Source organism: Thermobia domestica, chromosome 4 (assembly GCF_964235325.1).
Source record: "Thermobia domestica chromosome 4, izTheDome1.hap1.1, whole genome shotgun sequence".
Lineage (NCBI taxonomy): Eukaryota > Metazoa > Arthropoda > Insecta > Zygentoma > Lepismatidae > Thermobia > Thermobia domestica.
Window position 1 is genome coordinate 243,501,775 of NC_137457.1, and position 21,288 is coordinate 243,523,062.

The 21,288-nt window shown below is 30.6% G+C and overlaps 1 protein-coding gene across 6 annotated transcripts in view; it reads right to left on the reverse strand.

Moving 5' to 3' along the window:
- Positions 1 to 21,288, reverse strand: part of LOC145683952 (uncharacterized) — a 304,183-nt gene that overhangs the window by 37,736 nt on the left and 245,159 nt on the right. For all 6 annotated transcript variants that reach the window (XM_081755666.1, XM_081755665.1, XM_081755663.1 and 3 more), the window contains 10 exons: positions 20,992 to 21,106; positions 16,390 to 16,560; positions 15,587 to 15,699; positions 13,853 to 14,087; positions 11,800 to 11,967; positions 8,919 to 9,074; positions 6,604 to 6,711; positions 4,927 to 5,106; positions 3,024 to 3,146; positions 1,702 to 1,756 (listed from right to left, as the gene is read on the reverse strand). In XM_081755666.1, the coding sequence (XP_081611792.1) occupies positions 1,702 to 1,756; positions 3,024 to 3,146; positions 4,927 to 5,106; positions 6,604 to 6,711; positions 8,919 to 9,074; positions 11,800 to 11,967; positions 13,853 to 14,087; positions 15,587 to 15,699; positions 16,390 to 16,560; positions 20,992 to 21,106 (1,424 nt within the window). The remainder of the gene's footprint in view (positions 1 to 1,701; positions 1,757 to 3,023; positions 3,147 to 4,926; positions 5,107 to 6,603; positions 6,712 to 8,918; positions 9,075 to 11,799; positions 11,968 to 13,852; positions 14,088 to 15,586; positions 15,700 to 16,389; positions 16,561 to 20,991; positions 21,107 to 21,288) is intronic.

The following is a 21,288-nucleotide window of genomic DNA, read 5'->3' on the forward strand; positions in this document are numbered from 1 at the left end:
ATTTCTTTGTAATCGTTTAATTTGGTATAGTCTTATCTTCTTTAATTCAATCTCTCTTCTTATATGATAAGATTACATTCTTATGTACTTTAAATCTATGTTTATTACGTAAATCTAAAACATATTATAAAAATTGTTGTATTTAGTATTTTTGATAACTTAATATTTGTAACATCTGTTGACGGATTTGATTAATTTAGTACTTTCACTGATTTGATGCTTTCAATAATTTTGTATTGAAAAGGCATAATAACGAAAATAAGTAAGTAGTTGATTAATTGTAGGAAGTACTATTAATTCCAAAGCGCTTCTTTCATTTCATAATTTGTTGAACCTAGAAATGATTTTTAGGAAATAAAACCGAGTCATAAAATATCAAAAGACAGAAAAATATCGCCTCTTTTCAGGTAACTGTTCTATCACTGAGCTATGTCTGTCACTTATTTGTCCGCCCTGAATATAAAATTAAAATAACTTCATATTCAGTAAGTCTTTCAGAAAACTTCACGGAACTTCGGACAAGCTTCACAGAGTGCGTAGTAAAATTTAAGGACTGATTTGTTTGGTTACTAGAAGTAAGCGACATTCAGATGAAATTGATTCCGTTGATGATGGTTCAGCAAGATAGTGTTTGCTTGTGAAATGTGATTGAGGTTTATCTTTTTGTTATTTAAATTATCAATGTTTTCGTACGAATTTTTCCCAACTTTATATGTATTGTATTGCATTTATATTTTATTTTCGTCCTCTTTTGTACATTGAGTACGAAAATACGTACGAAACATATGGTTCAATATATGACATGTCCGCAATCTAAAAGCAATTTTTAGTTTCACTGTATAGTATAAATTACTACAAACAATATTGCTACTAATACATAATGACTAATATTATCTTTGTATATTACAAGTTATGAATAATATTCTTCATTCTATGTACAATCTCTAATTGAGGTATTGCTTCACAGCATAAAAACAATGAGAAAGCAGAAATTCAGTAACTTCCTTTCTAAATTTTTTCCGTACTGCACTAGAATTGTTGTATATTCTAGTTGTCCTATACCTTGACTTTACAAATGTAATAATGCACTATCAAGTATCATTTAGAAATATTTTTTTTCTTTTTTCGTGTATGATATTTATTTTCATTTAATTCTGCTGTTTAAGTTTTCTTTAGGAAAGGTCAACATGTGATATATAAGTGGTGATGATAGAATACAAAGTTTTTTAAAACGTTCTTTTATACGAATCCTTTAGCTTTGCACCAACGATAAGATAAGAGCTTTATTTATTTATTTGTTTATTTCTTTATTTGCAATACCAATATGCATTTACGAGCTTTGCTGTTGCCCCAAAATATTAATCCATATGTAATGCGTGACTTGAAAGAACCTGAGCACACTGTTCAAGCAGTATATTCATTTGCTACAAGCTGAATTTATGTTTATAGCAAGACATGATTACTAATCATGTATGTTGATCATGTTTAATTACAATCGTATATAAAACTTTTAGTATATATGTAGAAACAACAAAATTGAATACGAAGATGGACAAGATCTCTTGCACACTTGTCCAAATAGAAATAATGCCAATATTCAAATAACATATTTAAAGAAAACGTTTTAAGTTCTTTTAATAGAAAATGGTGGAGCATGTAAATGTGAGCGTAATTCCAACAATAATAAGATTAAACACTAACCTCTATTGAACTCTTTCCTCTCTAATGAAGGTGAAGCTTCGCGAGATCGTGGACCCTTTGAAAATATAAAAGAAACATAATGTTAATGTGGCATAAGAGAAAATAGATAAATAAATAAAATCAATAATGATGATAAAATTTATATTTTTTCATGAACAATATAGCACAGACAATATGCTACTTGTATACTGAAATGTAAAAAATAAAACACACTGAATAATGATTAAAATATGAACTAATAATTACTTTTGTTATCCATGCATGCAATATACAAATTTAACCAATGGTGTTTGTGGAACTAAAGTTAAAGTAATGTTTTCTATAGTTATGGTATTTTTGCAACACAGTGAGACAGATTAAAATGAGAGTAGTATAAAAAGAAAGCAATCTAATATGATTACATCAGTATATGAAAATTGCTGGATAGGTGAAGATAAGTAAATTAATCTAGAAACATTGCCATTTCGATAGATAGATTAATTTACAAACATAGCCATTTAGATTGGTAGATTAATGTGGAAACATTGCCATTTCGATAGGTAGATTAATCTAGAAACACTGCCACTTCAATAGGTAGAGTAAGCTAGAAACATTGCTGTTTCAATAGGTATATTAATGTGGAAATGTTGTCATTTAGATAGGCGTATTTATATGGAAACATTGTCATTTTCATAGATAGATTAATGTAGAAACATTACTAGTTAAAAATAATAATAATAAATAAATAAAGTAACATAATTGATGATGAATAATAACTCGTACGAGAAATAAGTAGAAAAGTGGAAAACAACTAAATTGCTTTAGGAAAATAAATACCGTATTTCTTTGAATATAAGGCGCACCTTTTTGTCAGCTATTAGACGTCCAAAATTCGGGTGCGCCTTAGATTTGATGGCGTCTTGGATTCGATGCATGTACTGAAAGATACATATTTGTTCATTGCACGTAGGTTATAACAGTCTTTAATAGTGGTAGTTACAACTAATTTGCTTAAAATTGGTTGTATTACAACAATGACAGACTGCAGAAAGATGTAATTGCTCACGAACAATGAACACTTCGTTTTACTGGTAAGAAAATGATTATCGAAATTACTCCCATTTTTACATTATTTCTGCGCCTTAGATTCGAAGCATTTTTAAAATGAGTTTAAATGAGGTGAAATTTCAGGTGCGCCTTAGATTCGAAGAAATACGGTAAAATTAAAGAACGAAAAATTACAAAAAATGTCCTCCTTTCTAATTTGCATAGGAGTATCATAATAAATAAATAATGAAATAAAATAAATACTAAACATACTCGATCCTCTAGTAAACTGTTACCTTAGTTCTCCTTGGAGGTGTTGGTGAAGGTTCAGTCTTCTTTTCAGGAGCTTTCTTTGATTTATCTTCTTTCGTTTTCTTCTCAGCTAATAAATCTGGAACCAGCTTCATCATTAACTCAACCTACAATTGTGAAATCAATTTTATTAATTACAAATATTAGCAATCTTTACATATAATAAAAAAGTTTTCATATTTCAAATGATTATATACCAGATATTTTACTATTTGTATGATGGAAATGAACATACAATTAGGTATTGAGACGAAGGTGTTCAAAGCTAGTTCGAAAAGTTGTACTATGTAATTTGTTTTTTTTTTTAATTACAATTAAATATTTTTTTATTATTAAAATACCTTATTTCATGTTACCATACGTGTAAGAAAAAATATATGAGTACATATGCTTGATTTTTTGTTCATTGTTATTTGTCTTACTTCGTGCGAGACTACAGACAAGATTCTTAGCGAAAGGGAAGCCGGATTAAGGTAGAGGAGATTTAAGAATGTTAAAATAGTACTTGAAATTACAGAAATAAGTTTCTCAAATCAATTCTATGAAACTATATTGTTAGTATTTCTTTATCACTGCAAACATTCAATAAAAATCTTTAACAAACGGAATAAATAATGGAATGTATTTTTATACTGTCTTCTAGAATCCTTACATATAACTGAACAAGTATAAATGTTAGAACTTTATCAGAACTTTTTACGAGAATGATAATAGAGGAGATTGATTGATTTCTTGTTCAAGTCAGATGTGTACGAACTACTTCAGTAACACAAATAGCTGATTCTCAATAATGACTGTAGGTGAAAGCGGTGGGAAATAATATAAACAATATAACTGCAAATACTGTGTAGATTACTGCAAATATTGCATTATTATTACCCAACGGTTTAAAAAGAATTTAAACGATGCGCTGTACATAAAGATTTAGTTTTAATTGAATAAATCTGAAAGATCAATTTTTCCATTTCACCTATCAATCTTTATACAAATATCAACATCACAAAAAAGGATATTTATTTATTCAGAAATATCATAAATAAATGATAACGAAACACTAATTCTTAATTCAATATCGAAGTTCATCTTTGGCCTTTGATTTGTGTCAACTTCATCATAACCTTCAGCCAGACCAGAAATTAGGCAAAAGTGTTAAGAAAAATATGCATTATATAATGAAATAGGGTTAGATAAAAAGTACTGAATATTTACAGTACTACACTATTGTCACTATTATACACTATTGTCATTTTCAGTACTATTACATGCGTTATGTAATTAAGGTTGGTTTAAAGGGACAAGTTTTGCCGATAGATGGCACTACAGTCTTCGTATCTCTCCCATGTATATTTTTATTTTTCACGAAAATTCACGATTTTTCTTACAAATTTCAACCTACAGACTTCAAATTTTTAGAAAAGGAACTTCATAATCTATCGAAGTCAATAATCCGTGCCGATTTTTTATTTAGAATTTTCTTCATTGTTGAAATGGCTTGATTGTTGAAATAGATATCCAAATCTTTAACAATGAAGCTGTTTCAACAATGAAGAAAATTCTAAATAAAAAATCGGCACTGATTGTTCCCTTTAATAGGTTATGAAGTTCCTTCTCTAAAAAATTGAAGTCTCTAGGTTGAAATTTATAAAAGAAATTGTAAATTTTCGTAAAAGGTAAAAAATACATGGGATAGATAGGAAGATTGTAATGACATCTATCGGCAAAACTTGTCCCTTTACACTAACCTTAACAATTTATATTTCAAATACTAGGATCATAAACTACCTACTAATATCGGCCCAGATATTTCAGCTAACTTCTAGTAATTTTAGGAATTGTCAATCCCTTTTCCTTTTACCCTGAAATTATAACACGTCATTATCAATGTACCTGTTCTAGCAGCGTGTTGATTTTCCTGTCCTCATCCGCTTCCATTCTTTTCTTTCCAGCGACAACTTGCCTCAGCTCTTCTCGTTCTTTTTCAAAACGGTCTTTTTCTTTTCGCAGCTTCTCATTGGTAGTTCGTAACTTTGCATGTGCATCTCTTAGCTCCAGAAGATCGTATTGAAGCTGTTAAAAAGAAAGGTAAGGAGACTCTGTTACAGAATATGGTAATTACATTAAGGAAGTTGATGCTTACTTAATGCGACTTTTTATTTATTGAGAACCAAAACAGTTTCAGTGACCTATTGCACTTTTTTCTCTTGACAAATCTTTGAGCAAAATGTTTCTTATTACACTAAGTTGTATGACAGTATCTTAATTTCAGTTACGGGTTATAGTCACTAACCTGCTCTACGAAGGACACCTTGTTCATCAAACTGATTTTTTTTTAAAACTTAAAACAAACTAACTGTAATATGTCAATTAAGTAAGTATTTGTTTCTTAATTTAACAGGATGCGACAAATACATACCCTGACTTACTTTAATTATAGTTGTTGATTGTGGATAGTATGATGTAACTTAATGCCTTGTCGTGAAACTGGGATATAGATCGTGGATTTAAAGACTGCGAAGAACAGTAGAACTGATGAACACGACATTGTTTCGTGGTAAGACTGCCAGACATTTCCGTTACCTGGCACATTTTTTTTTTATATTCCATATTTCATCGCCCGGGAAAGTGTATCCCTATGATATTCTCATTTCTTCTATGAGGTTTCGTTTAATGATCCTTCCAAGTTTTACTTTATTTTCATTCGTGCATGCCCATTACAAATGGAGAAAGTTAAAAATCAAGTAATTGTTAGCCCTAAAAATCCATAGCTTCTAAAATATTATACAGTTGAATCATCTTTCTTTGAAAACAACTCAAGTAAACCGCCTTTGGTTACAGAATTTATGACCACTTTGAAGAATAAAATCAGAGGTGATATAAGAAATACAATGGTGAGTCATAAGGTTGCTATGATGTCATATTTGCATCATTTGTACTGACCGAAGCAGTTGAAGCAGTCGAAGATATTTGCTAGCACCGGTAATGGTAGTGGTCTTGAGAGGTTGTACAATGCTGCGTTCTGTGTGTAATTCCGCCAAAGTCATTGCATATGGTGAAACACGATTGTATTTACTATGCAGCTTTTTTTTTTTTTTTTTTTTTTTTTGTATCTTGATGTATTAAGCAAGTAAGTGTCCGAAATAATGCAGCCAGAAGATGGCTGGCCCACTCGGCTCGAGCCTCCGCCCTTAGTACTTTGAATTGAATATGGATTCTGCTTACATGCAGTATGTTCCACATATAATTCCCAGTATTACGACTTTTTCTTAAATATATAATTTATCACAAATAACAAGTATTGTCAGCGTTGTTCAAGGAAATTTCTCCGAAGCTCTATCTTTAACCCTACATAAGATTTCAGCAAATTAACTACACATTATATTCTTAATCTTTTTAAGCTCTTTCTTGCTAGCATATACATCAAAATTTATTATCTGCGTGTGTGAATAGCAAGCATTGGAAAAGTATATATAGTATATTAATTCCTTCTTTAACACTGTGCACCTATATTTAAAATTCTATCAGAAAGAAGTCTACAGGCATTGAAATCATAAGAAGTTTAATTACCTCTGTAACTTTCTTTTTATTTTCATCTTGTTCTTCGTCCATCGTCTTCTTAAGTTGATCATATTTTCTCTTACTTTCCAGTCGCTCTTTGTCTCTCTCACGCTCTACCTACAATAAAAAAAAAAAAAAAAAACTTATTATTTGTTTCAACATATGTTAAGATAAAACCCTTCTATATATCAATAACACGAGATTAGAAAAGATTAATTTTTAGATGACTTTAAATAAGCTGTCCTTTATCTGCTAGTAACGTAAAAAGATTGTCTACAACTACTGCCTAAAGTACTTCCTAATTGCATTATATACTTAAAATATTAATTATAATATGACTAAATATTCTTTCATTTAAGCATTTTCTAAACTAAATAAAACTAAACTAGGACAAGAATAATGTAAGAGCAATATTTTATTTTTTAAGTCTATCTTGCTCAAATTACTTTCTGTGGTGAAGGAAAAGAATTGAAGAAATCAGATGCAAAACCACAAAAGTCCAACGAACACAGTTTTGAGAAAATCAGTTCTGTTTTGCAATGCTCTCATTTTCTTAATCAGATTCTAAGAACTTTCTAATGGAAATTTATGTTGTTTTGCACTGGACCTAATGCACGACATTATAAGGAACATTATCCTGGTCTTAACTATTTTCGATCAGAAGTGGACTTGTGCGGTTTTGCATCTTACTTCTTAAATTTCGCTTTTCTCTTTAGATTTCGGTTATTTGATGAAAACAAAAATATTTTAGCAATCTTATAACCTTAAAATCTAATCATGCTGCAGTAATTCCTAAAACATTTATTTATGATATATGAACAAAAATTACGAAGTGTACAATAGTTGTTCTTAAAACACTTCCAAGAAATCTTACCCCCAAGATTAAAGTACGTCTTGTTGGTTTTACACCTGAAATGACATGTGCCATATTGTAGGGTTGTTATTGTGTTTATTTGTAAAATACGAACAAAATTATCTGAGTAATTTTTGACAAGTTCTTCTGAACAAACTACCCCTTCTGGACGTTTTCAGAATAAACGAGTAACACGAAATTAAAGGGTTGTTTATGAAATACAGGGTAGGCAGGAATTAACTTTCTATTGATAATTGTTTATAACTTGTTAAATACTTAAGTAATTTTCATGAAACAAAAAGGAATTTGTTCTTTACAATGGTAGAATTTATTACATGATATTTCATTTATGTTATTGCAAGTATCCTTGGTGGCTCATAGTACAATATCTAATTTTGCGTGAAGTTGGCATCCTGGCACGAAGTATGGCAGTCATTGGTACAAGCAGAGAGAGGACCTTGTGCCTCAGTAGATGCAAATACCATAAGGAGTTGCCATTTGAAGATCTGGACACAGGTTCTGCAGTAGATATTAGGAGATGTGGTCGCTTCTCAACATCCAAGACAGAAGAAAATGTGCAAGTGGTTGAGGAAGTATTCACTCGAAGTTCTCAAAAATCACAAAGACGAGACATCTCGCGAAAATGATTCAATTCGACAAATAATCCGAACTGTTCTGAAGGAAGAGTTGAATTTTCGTCCATGGAAACTACGTTACTGTCACGCATTATCGCCTGAAGTCTTGAATTGTCAGCTGGAGTATGAGATGATGCTCCTAGACTCTACTTAGACAGAAAAAAAATGTTCCAATTTCAGTCGGAATTCATGAGTTTTGATGCTTCTGTCGTATCTTACCTGACATCGGTCTTTTCTAAATCCATATTTGTTTTGCACCATTCTGCTTACTACAATTACTGTAATTCAATTCCACTCGCTAGTTTTGTCTATGATATCACTGAGGAATTGCCAAGAAATCCGTGTCAAATGTTCGGTATTTTCCAAATCTATCAGTTTCTTAGTTGTTTTTTTCTATATTTCTTAATTTTGTGTTTTCTTAAAGGGATTAAAATGATATTAAATTTAACGTCTCTTTCAAGCGTCTAATTTGTATTTTTTTTTCTTGTACCAATATAGCACATAATGACGCATTGCGTGTGGAAACAGGGCAAGAAAAATATAGGGAGCTCCCTCCTCCTAGTCCTTCCTTGGTTTCAGACCTGTCAATGTATAAAGATTCAGTGGTTTCTCTAAGTTCGTTATTGTGTCCTAACTTGATATTTTCTTTTCTCACACAATATGGTTAAATTGAAAGTTCAGAATATTTCTTCTTTAAAAATACGGAGTTAATTTTACGTTTAATTTCTCCTCGCATAATATTAGAAAATAATAAGAAAATCAATTCTAATGATATATAGTTATATTTATTCATCACGAATTATACTAATGAAGAGAAATTAATTTGGAGACATTACCTCGAACAGAGTTTGTCGCAGGTCACGAGCAAGTGTCGATGTTTCTTGTAGAAGTCTTTGTTGTTCCTCTCTTTCTTTGTGCCACGCCAGTTCCATTCGAGTTTTCAGCCCTGGAATTTTAGTTCTACCGCTGCTAAGGATCCTCTCCTCTTCAAGCTGAAAGAAACAAAGAATCATGTAAAGTAATACGATAAAACAAAATGAATTGTTTCGCAACTGGAGACCTATCGCTGTCTAGAATAGTAAGTATTTCTTTCTGCTCCAATGACCATTTCTTTACATTATTGACTTACATATACTGTATATATGTACAATATATATTACCTATTGCATATGCACAAAAAGGTAAGGTGAAATGAACTTTGTTAGTTTGGCTTGTTAAGTAAAGTACTTTCATAACATATCAATAACAAATTTCAGTGGTCAGGTATATTATCATTTAAAGTATTTAAGACGTAAACAAGTCAGTCATTTAATACCAACACCATTAATTAGATTAACCACCAGGAACGATATCAACAGCCAATTAAGTTTCCTGTTTGCTACAATAATTAAAAAGGATGCTACTAATGGAATATATGTATTATGTATAATATTATTAATTATTGATCTAGAAATATGGAATTTTTAATATCTTGGAAAATATTTATTGAACCCTTTAATGTGAAATTTTTATGAAACTCAATGTAGCTAATATTACACTAGCATGTTCGTTCATTTTATCCTTTTATAAAAACCGAAATGCAGAAATGTCCTCTTTTTAATAAGGTTCATCTCTATGTTCTGATTTGTGTTTGCCTAGGGCCAAAGACACTGCAAAAGGTCAAATTAAAGATTTCATTACATCATTGAGGATTAATGCTTAGAGAAGTACTAAAAAATTATATGTACTTTTAAACCATGTTTAGGCTCATCATCAGAAGAAAGAAAAAAAAAAAGTAATGACATGTGGAACAGATTAAGGATCAATATTTGGGATGACAATCGTGAAAATCCTATTTCTTGATTTTTCAAAGAAAGGAAAAGAAATACATAACATTAAGAAAATTTAAGTTTCACATTAAAAATTAAATTTTAATAATATTATTCACATTTAATATTTTTTTTCTGAAGATAATATATTCCAATTGATAGAGCTTATAGAGCTGAACAATGTGATATATTTGAGTATAAAAGCTCATGCGTAATTTTTGAGAAAATAGAGAAAACTAATTACTTTGTCGATAAAATGTAGGAAAACTAATTTCTTTGTCGAGAAAATGGAGGAAAACTAATTTCTTTATCGAGAAAATGGAGGAAAGCTAATTTCTTTGTCGAGAAAATGAAGGAAAACTAATTTCTTTGTCAAGAAAATGGAGGAAAACTAATTTCTTTGTCGAGAAAATGGAGGAAAACTAATTTCTTTGTAAACTTAAAAATTGTTGTTGTATAAGAATCATGCCACTTACTAAGGTGAACTGATACAGAAATATATCCTCATTAAGCTCTTTATTATGACAACAATATGACGCATGGTATCGTTATTGAGATATAGGCTAAAAGTACAATTAACTTCTAATTTTAATTTTTACTGAACGACAATATTATCCAAAGAGAAGAGATATATAATATCGATAGATCACAATAGCTGAACAAAATGACATGTTTGTGCATAAATTATCATATATAGTTTTCTAGAAAATCGAAAAAAATAAACTAATTTTTGAGGCGCTAAAAAAGTATATCGCTCGTTGCTAATATTAATTGGCAATGTTTAATTTGCTGGAACTTACTATATATGCTTGCGTACTGTATATGTAGCAAATTAAACTATTAACCAGCAGACTATATCTATTGTTATTTGTCTTTTCCTAACGGAGACACAAAAGTTCTTTATACGCACACTGCTGGTAATTTAAATAAATTAACGACGATGGTACATTAGAAAAAATAAACCTAAGGTGAAAAGTCAATGTTTGTGCAAGTTGGTCGAAGAGTAAAAGCAATAATGAAATGGAAACAATCATCCATACCAAGTAAGTACCCGGCTGACATATAGAAGATTGACGTTACCCGGCAGAAAGCTTGTGTAAATACAGTTTTAACAAATTCAATGGATAACATAACGTATTTCTCTTATTTTATTCTTGCTTTTATCCTTGAAATGTGTTTTGAATCTCATTTTCTTTTTTTTTCTGGTGAAGAGCCTTGAGTTGGCTTGAGATATAAATTTGAAAACAGTATATGGAACTGTGAATACATAGTTCTTAAGTATTTGTCACAAGCTTTTGCGCATAGTTGATAGAGGAGTTAATTTATTTCAAAATTCTAATACAGAACCGATGATTTCTTTAAAACTATTGATCAACATAGCATCACCCAATTGCTTTACGTATAATGAATATTTGGATACCAATTATGTAACACCAATTATTTGAAGGCTTCATAACAGAAGTAAGTAAATATGAATGTAAGAAAACTAAATTAAAAATAATAAATATTTTTAAAAAAAGTACTTTATCTATGAATGTGCAAATAACACAACTTCCAAGTTTAGATATTTTGTTCCAAATGATATCTTCAATTCATAACTCGAGTTATTCCACTAGGTTATTTATCATACATAGAGCTCATAGACCATTATTTATTTCTGAAACGCTTCCGAAATCTTGGTCTCTTGAATATAATTTAACTCTTTTAAAACGATAATAACATTTTCCATACAGATACAGCAACATGACTTCTCAAAAACTCTAAATGTACTTCATTTTTGTTACGTGGCAGCCATCATCACTCGGTTGTTTTATATCTATAATTCAAATTGACATGTAAAAGATATACAAATTTTAAAATTTATGGAAATAATTTTTATTAACATCCTATAACGAATAATATAATTTACCTCATTAACTCTTGATTGCAATTCGGACAGTTTAATCTCCCACGAAGATCTTTCAGAGACGAGTTCCGTCTTCACTTTAGAACATTCCAGTCTTGATTCGGAGAGCTCATCTTCCAAACATGCAACTTGCTGTTCTAAAGTAGCAATTTTCATTCGCGTCTCTTCAGTCTGAAAGATCAATTGAATATACTAGGTATATATTCACTTCATGTGGAATAAAAATACATTTAAAATTTGTAAAACTTCTATAAATAAAATAAAATGAAAAAGAATGAAAAGAAAGTATAATTGGTTTCAATGCCTTTCATTTCTCATTCGTTTCAAAATGAAAGGTGCATTACATATACGGTTTAGTTGGTGTGACTTGAAGATTTAAAGTTATAAACAAGAAATATCCTCAATACTTCAGGAAGTTTCCAAAGAATTAAATAATTCAAAATTTTAATTAGAATTAGTTTCAATGGCTCCGACGACGAGATCGCTTATAAGGATTTGAAAAGTCAGCAAAATGAATTTGTGCTCAAATAAAACATGTAAAGAACTCCAAATGAGAGTTTAAATCCTACAAAAAGATATTTAATTAATATTACCTATGGTTATACGTGATTGTTCACGAACAACGAACGATACCAATTTACAATAGGACAGAATACTTCTTGTTATTAGAGAGCTGAATGTTGCAATAGACTTTACAAATATTGTATTTGCAATTCTTATTTACAACAACTACAATATTTACAAACTATTATTCTAGAAATAAAATATTTAAGTTCAGTAAAAAGAAGAGACGAATGTAATCACACGTTTATATCATATCTTAATTAGATTGCGTCTTTATTATGACTTAAAATGTGATGTTTAGTATAAAAACGTTGTAAAATCATTGTATTGGATCTCTAATTTAATATTTTCTGAATTCTATTTTTAGTTGTTTGCGGCAAAACTGAAAGGAAGGAAATATATTTTTAAAAGTATATATTTTTAGGAATGTAAGTTTATATGCTTCTGCATTTCTACGCAGCTTGATGAAATTGGTGAATTAAATGTCGATAAATTTATAGTCGATCGATATTTATATCGATAATAACAATATTAATACGATATTGTTATAGTTCAAAAAATCAAATGAGAGTCAAATATTTTGTATGGGATATCTAATGAAAGAATTATAAAAAGTTGAAGATTTTGTTATGAATAATGAGATAAATAAAAGAATGAATAAATAAATAAATAGATAATAAAACACTTCATAAACTATCTTTTAATTAGGTTCGATAAATAACCATGTATTCTAAGCAGTCAGACATTTGATATATTGAACCAACTTGTATATGCACCATCTGCTGTATGGAAGTTAGTATAATCAGATACATCCAAGATTAGGGGTTGAAAGATTATTTGTATAAGTAGTTGTACTCATTATATAATATGTAATGATCATTGAGACATAGATAGTGAAAGAAAACATAAGTTATATATTAAAAATCAAAATGTTTTTATCTGAGTCATGCTTTGTAGTATATAAAAAGGATGTAATATTTCATTGAATTTATTCCTATCAACTTTGACGAGCATATTATTACTTCCCAGTATTTTTCTATTGTCTAAGCATATTATGTTTAGCTGTTAAATAGAAACAGCACAATATATGGATGATTCAGACATGTTGTATTTGTTATAACGGCTTATTAAAATTCATTTGTGTTTGACTTTAAGTGCTGAAGACATCTGTTTTTTCTTAATACCAGAAGAAAAATATATATGGAATAAGTAGCAACTCAAGAAATAATATCGGAGTATTAGCATGCTAGTTGCCAGGAATAAACTGAATGAAATATTGTAGCTTCTTCAAACGTTACGACGCACCATTCAGCTAAACAAATTCTGATTTTTAATTAAAAAGATAGTGTGTTGAAACGCATACATCAACGTATTATCAAAAGTTATATGTTAGACTGCTTTCTCTTTAAGTTTTCGTTAGTTACGAAAATATATTTATTATGTTCAGCGTTGCGAGTAATTAAAAAGATATTGTACACTTATAATATCTTACCTCGTCTATTTCCACATTTGAGACTCTGTTTTCCTTTACTTTACCAGACTTGAGATCTGAAATAGTTTTCTGTGCTCCTTCTAACATTTGCCTGAATGTATCTCTTTCTCTTTTGAACTTGGTTACTTGTGACTGTAACGCCTGAAGCTCTTCACCAATAAGGGCAACACGACTGTCGTAGCGCATTTTCAGTTGGGCTATCTCTGCCTTATGACTTCTTTCTTCCTGGCTTATTCTGAAATGTATAATATGGAGAAAGGTAAAGGATTAACCTATAATGTAAATTTTTATATTGGATTGTATGAAGGTTTCATGGTACAATGATAGATATTCATTAATAATCTCTTTTGATATAATTTCTCTTGGCTTTCCGCTGGAACCTTGGTCATCGGTGATACAAATAGTAGTAAATACGATAAAAAATATGAACACTATGATGAGAAATGAACTCTTGTCTTTTAGTCCAGGATTACTTGAGTGAAGGAGTTAAAAAATGCATAGGTAATGGAAAAAACAGATCACTGCTCAGTGAGATGATAATTCAGTGTGAAGGATATCAAGGGAACCACGGGAATGAAGTGATCCCACGGGAGAAGGTGGGCACTAATGAATTTCGGTACGAGGAATCGTTTCTTCCGCATCAGGTTTATTCTGATTACTATCAGTGGATATTGTCCAGTATTTGAATTTCAATATCAACAGAACACCTTCGTGGCTAAGCGGTTAGCGTATGCGCCTTTGGCGTGGGAGACCCGGGTTCGATTCCAGGCGGGAGCTCATGTGGTTCGGATTCCACAGTAGGTTCTATCTCATATAACCTCGCTGCTGAAATGGATGTTAAACTGAAAATCAACTCAACTCAATTTCAATATCAACAAATTCATTGTGTACAGGTAATGATATTTCCATGATAGGTAGCAGTGGGGTCACACGGTATCCACCGCTGTAAAGACTGGAGTTAAATGGAGCTTTAGCCAGAGAAGACGGCATGGTTTCTATTGCCTAAAACCTTGTCAACGTGTGAGAGGACAATATAGAGCCATCTTATTCTATGAGGTTATTGGTGTTTTCCTCGTTAAGTAAAACTGTAATTCACTGTGAAATGAAATAATTCAGGGTCAGGTTGCATTTTTTAAGTAAGTGCGGTTACAAAAGCATGTTAATGCTTTTAATGTGCCTGTTTCTATATATTATTTCGATCACTGAATACCATTTGCTACTTAATCACTTTTGTTATTTAAAGAGAAAACACAAGTTTTGGGGTTTCATTTTTGACTTTAAATGTATGTATAACATCGTGCAGTATTTTCTTTGAATGTTATTTACTTTTGTAAAAATTAATTTAACCTTCTAGAATAAAAGAGAAACAATACTAGAATTTATTGGCTATTTATACAGTATGATCTCAAAAAATCTGTAACAGATTCACAAGTTCCAAAAAGTTCCCGAAGAAACGCTTGGTTTTGTAGAGGAACTATGACAATTCAGTAATAAAATGTGATTTCGAAACGTTTAAACCAGTTTCAAAATTTTAAAACATTGAAAATAGTTTCAAAAGATTTGCTAAATCAGTGCTTTTTTCTAAAACTGTAATCGTAACAAAGAAATAAATGATTCATATTTTGGGATATCATTGATGTTTAGCAGATGCTTTTAGTTCTCTTTTCAGTAGACAAATATAAGTAAAAACAGTGTTCAATCAGAAAGTTGAAACAGTAACACTACTTTACTTACTTGCTCTTAAGATCTCTCAGTTCTTTTTCAGTAGCAGTTGTATCAGCATTCATACTGCGTTGAACTTTAGCTACTTTCTCAAAGTCTTCCAGTTTCCTGCGCAATTCTTCATTCTGATGAAAATTTATAAACATTATATAAGCTTTTGCTCAATACAGTAAATACAAAACTTATTTCTGAGGATGTTCTTTCTGGAGTTTACGTAGGTAATATTTAACAATAATAATAACCTAATGTTCACTTTTTGTAATGTTTGTTTGACCTTTCGTAAATAATATATCTCTTCTTTATTCCTTTAACTTCTATGTAACATTCAGTAAATGTGGAATATCATTTGATAGGTATTTTTTTAGCTATCTGTTTCTAATTTATTTCAGAGCACTTTTCACCCTTACTTAATTTTATCTCCAAATCCTTCCCTTTTTCTTCAAATAATAATAATAATAATAATAATAATAATAATAATAATAATAATAATAATAATAATAATAATAATAATAATAATAATAATAATAATAATCTGTTATTCTAGTTCATTAACATTATAATTATTGGTGTTACTTGATTCTTATTTGCAGCAAAATTATAACCTCTATAGTAAATGCTCGTGTTGTATTTTTTGTGTTTTGATGCGAATAAGTAAAATAATATTTCTAAAGGGAAAAGAGCGATTGCTTTCTTTAAATATTGCTAAATTTAAAAGTAAATTATGCAACTAAATAAAATACTAAATCAATGCTATGCATACTAGAATATTATTATACAGTAAAATTATTAGTGACGAACGAATTCGAACAACTTACATCTTTCCTCAAGTGATCAATTTGGTCATTTAGAACGTCAGTTTCCTTGTGAAGCTGTTCTATGTCAGATGTCTTTTGGTCAATGATGGACTTCAGATGTTTCTTTTCCATGTTCCATGTATCTACACCACCGCCTCGAGATACCTTTTCTTCTAATTCTTTTAATTTTTCCTGAAACACATTTAAAATATTATAAGCCAACTATCAATAGAAACAGATAACCAGAACGGAAGAAAAATATAACATTAGAAAATATGTATGGAAAGAATATTAGTGAGAGGTAGACGAAGAAATATGTGTGTCTTGAAAAGTCATAAAAATAGGAACCGATTGCGTACTTTAGATGTCAGTAAAGGCGGCAAAGTGTTTATAATACTGACAGCTGAATTTGAAAACACGGAGTGGAGAAATTTAAAAAAAACTGGGTGGATATTACACCTATACAACTTCACTGATATTACGTTAATTATGAATTTGGTGGGAGAAAGAAAGAAATATATGTTTCGTAGATCTTTTATTTATATGAAACGGAAGAATGATCAGATAATAACCTTTGTTGTTTGATTATTCTGTTAGGAAAGAAAAATACCTAAAAGATAAGAGAAATACAGTACAATTAATTTAATACCACATATATTATATATATAATAAACAGATTTCGTGCCAGACAGAAAGATGAACTTAAGAAAGTAAAGTTTTGATTTGGGGAGGGAATGGGCACAAGAGACCGAATGTTTTACTCAGAGTAATCGGTGAAATGTTTACAGAAATGGAAGTACATGGAATATTTATTGGTTCATAAAACACTTTACACAAATGAGATAATTTTGGTACAAGAGGTTTGAATGGAATGGAAGATTCGAGCAATAAGAAACTTATGTAGAAACCAATGATTAATGTTACAATAAGAGAAGAGATGAAAGGAGAAATGTAAGTAGTAATTGAAGAAGAAGAAAAAACCTTGACAAGATTGGTGCTTTTCACCATTACTCTTAATTATTTGTTGAGATGAAATATTGAACAAGAATCGTCATAGTGAAATCGAAAGTTTGGTAGCAGATAGAAGGACTAAATTTATTCTCTTTGCAGATGATATCGTTGTTATTAACGGTATTTGAAGTAAAAATAATGTAAAAAATTTGAGATGGAAATAAAAATAGAGAAAGAAGAACGCAGTGGTGACTGGTATGAAGTTATGTGTATAAATATAGAAATAGAACAGAAAGTAGAATGAATGACTAGTTTTAGGTATGAAAATAACATTAGTTATCTGAAATATGAACAGAAATAAAAATAAGGGATAAAAATGTTAAAAGAAGCATTTAGGAAAGAAGAAAAGTATATATATATTGTGGAGTGTCAAATAGGAACTGTAAACAAGATTTATCAAGCGTTTTGCATGGAATATTGTAATGTATTGTTAATATAAAAGAGTAAAATAAACGGCTGAAGTATTTAAAACTTTAGTATAGAAAAGAACGTAGAAAATTAGCTAGGTGAGATGAAAACCAATGAGATATTAGCAAGGTTGGAGAGAGAAGAACAAGGTTGAATAGTTAATATGAGAAAAATAAATTAGTAAAGAATTTGAGAATAATTTGTAGTACCAAAATTGTGATCAGGGTACGGTATGAGTTAAGAAACAAAGATGTTGAATTATTAAACTCTCACTTTCAATTATTGTAATATTTCTCATGTATTATTCTGATCCCAAATACATCATTTGCATAAGTCTGCTTAATCAAGCCTAGGACAAATATCAGTATATCTATTAGCAGTCACCTTTCTTTGTACTTATTCCACAGATGTATGGCTTCAAGTGTTCCTATGTGTTCAACTACTTATTGCCACATTAACATTAACCCGACTGGTCTCTAAGCACCTTCAGATCTCAATATCTCATTTCGCTTCCTGTAAAACTGTCAAAATCATATCTATGAAGTTCTCACCATTACTTGAAATCCATCTCAATTGTCGTTGGATCAACAAGTTTCCTGTTTAATATGAAATAATTGTAATTTCTCCTTCATTTTCATCTTACCAATACAAACTTTAAGAGATATATGTTAAGTTTTCAGTTTCTTGATTTGTATACCCATTTTCGCCTTGCTAATGTCCAATTTCTTCATAAACTATTTCACCCGTTTCTTTCTCCTTCAAACGTCTAAAGAAATTTTACTCCAAATGCATTCTTCATCTAAATCTCTTTTGTACTAATGCATCTATTTTGTTTGTCCACCAATTTGTTGGTTTTCTGTTTCCATGCGATTGCATTAATGGAATCTAGAATTCCTACGTTTCATTCAATTCTATCTACCTAAAAGTAAGATTATTACTGTCAACAGAAGAAGAACGCATGATTGCAAGTGTGGGTGGGTGCAAGATAGAGAGACCCTGGCCCAGGGCGGCAAATTTCCAGGAGCAGCATATTAAAAATCCAAGTATGAAGTGTGGCACATCGAGAAAAGAGGCTGTTCATGAGAGACATTTAAGAGAAATTTATACTCAAACCAATATAGATACTACAGTGCGACCAGGTTTTCTGCTTACTAAATTTTCTGTAGACTAAATATTTATTTCAGTGATTTTTGCTTTCATTTGGTATCCTAGAGATACATTATAATGTTTTCTCTTTTGTCAGTTTTTTGAGTTGTTTTTACTTACATATAATTGAATGCGAACAAATAAGTATAGCAAAATTTTCTTGGGCCCAGATGCGTAAAATACACCTCTGAACAGTCTCTGTGTGACAAAGAGGTTCATTATTACGTCAAAGCTTAAAGATTGGCGAAGGGTAGTAGTATATTGAAGTGCAAAATATAATTCTATGAATGCAATATATTTATGAAGATGATGAGAAGTACAATTGTTCCCAAGCGAAATGAAATCTTTCAGTTTTACATCCCACGGTTATGCCGGGTAGGCTAAAGGAGACGGTGATTATGAGAAATGAATGAAATGGTGGAATGAAGAAAGTGGAAGGAAACGGGAGAACCCCGAGAAAACCCACGCACACGGTGTTTGTTCCCAAGCGAATGTCTAATGTATGTGCAAGTGTTAATTCGAATATCCTGTGTTAATTCTTCATATTGCAAGTGTGATACAGTATAAGAGAGGGCAATAGCTATCAGTTTCTTCTTATACTTTCATTTCAAGTCACCAGATGGCAATATTCTTCAACATTCTTTTGATATATCAGTATTTCTATGCCCACGATAACGTCAAGGAATACCATGGAACCGGTAGGCCGTAAACAATTAACTGATGAATCTGGTAGCTATAGTAGCAATAAATAGACAAATCTCTTTAAGAGTAGACTGTAGCAAAAGAAAAAAGGTAGATGGCAGTTTGTATTATTTCCCACTTCATTAATATTGATTCTTAACTATACAGTAAGATATATTCAGTGGTGATTTCGTTTTAGTTATTCTTTAATATACATTTCTTATGAATATATGGCCTTTCTTATATATCAATGAGAGAGAAAAAATCGTTTATTAACACACCAGATCCTCTGTAGATGTAAATCCTATAGCACAAAAGAGTGAAAAAATGACTGACTGGATCGAAACTCGAACCCGGGACGCAACCCAGTTCACTTCCCAGAACAGCCTTCCAATCTCTCACTCTCGATGTCGATGCTTTCTCTTCGATGCTCTCGGTAGTTGTTAACGCATCGGCACGGTATGCCGGAAGTCCCGGGTTCAAGTCTCGGTCAGTCAATCACTTTTTCACTCTGTGCGTTATATGGCCTTTCTCTTTAGTGGATCACACTAGTAGCATCGTTTATAATACTTCTGATCATACTGTAAATTCCACGTACTTCTTCGAGCAGAGAAAGAAATGAAACCATATCACACAGTACTGTAATCCAATCGATATTGTGATTACAAAATTATCTATAATTTGCTCATTTTTCATGTTTTATTATTGATTGTGTTCATTATAAATTAATCTAAATTTTGTTCGTTTCTCATGTTTCGTTATGAATTGTGTTTAATATTCTTTTTTTTTTTTTTTTTTTTGTACATTTTAACTTTTTTTTTTAAGTAGTAGTTATTTAAATGTATCCACACATTATTGCTGTTGAAGATCTTATCCATTTATAACAGGGTTAGATTCTTTGAGTTGCGATGGCATTGAATTATAGCATTCTCAGTTCACTCTACTCAAGTTCGGGCTTAATCTTGAGCATTACGAGAGTAGACTTGAATCTGGCTATATCAAGTGGAAATGTGGATAAATTTTACTGTGGAAAATCAAAAAATCTCTTGGGTGCTATTCTACAACTTCTAGAGAAAATATTCTAGGAACCAACTCGTAATTTAAGTTAACAATATTTCCGGAAAATATCACGGCAAAACAAAGTTGTCAAAAGTAATCTGCACGGAAATAGTTAACAAGAAACAGCAGTTCTCTATTTGAGTGTTTTCTTAAGATACGAAAACAAAGGAGAACATTTCACAATGCTAGAAATTTGAACAAAATATTATGCTACATGATAATTTCTTATAAATCTACATATTTAAGTTGGAAATATAATTTCTTAATATAACATACTACTTAAATCGTAACTTTGGGGTTTAATAAACCAAAATTTACCTGTAGATCCAATTTCTCTTTAATCCACGTGTCTTGCTTCGAATTGTATGTCTCTCTAAGAGTTTTCAGCTCGGTTTCTAAGCTGCCAAACTCACGCTTCATGGAATTATAATCGCTGGAAGTAAAAAAATTAGTTCATGATATTTTACATCTTTAGAGAAAATTATTCAGAGATACGCTTAGGAAACTTTAAAATATCAGTACTGTAGTCAGAGCGTTTACTTTACAGGGAAGAAAACGTAGTTTTTAAAAAATAACTTCTGGTCGGATTATTTACCATTTGAAAAGTTAAATTTA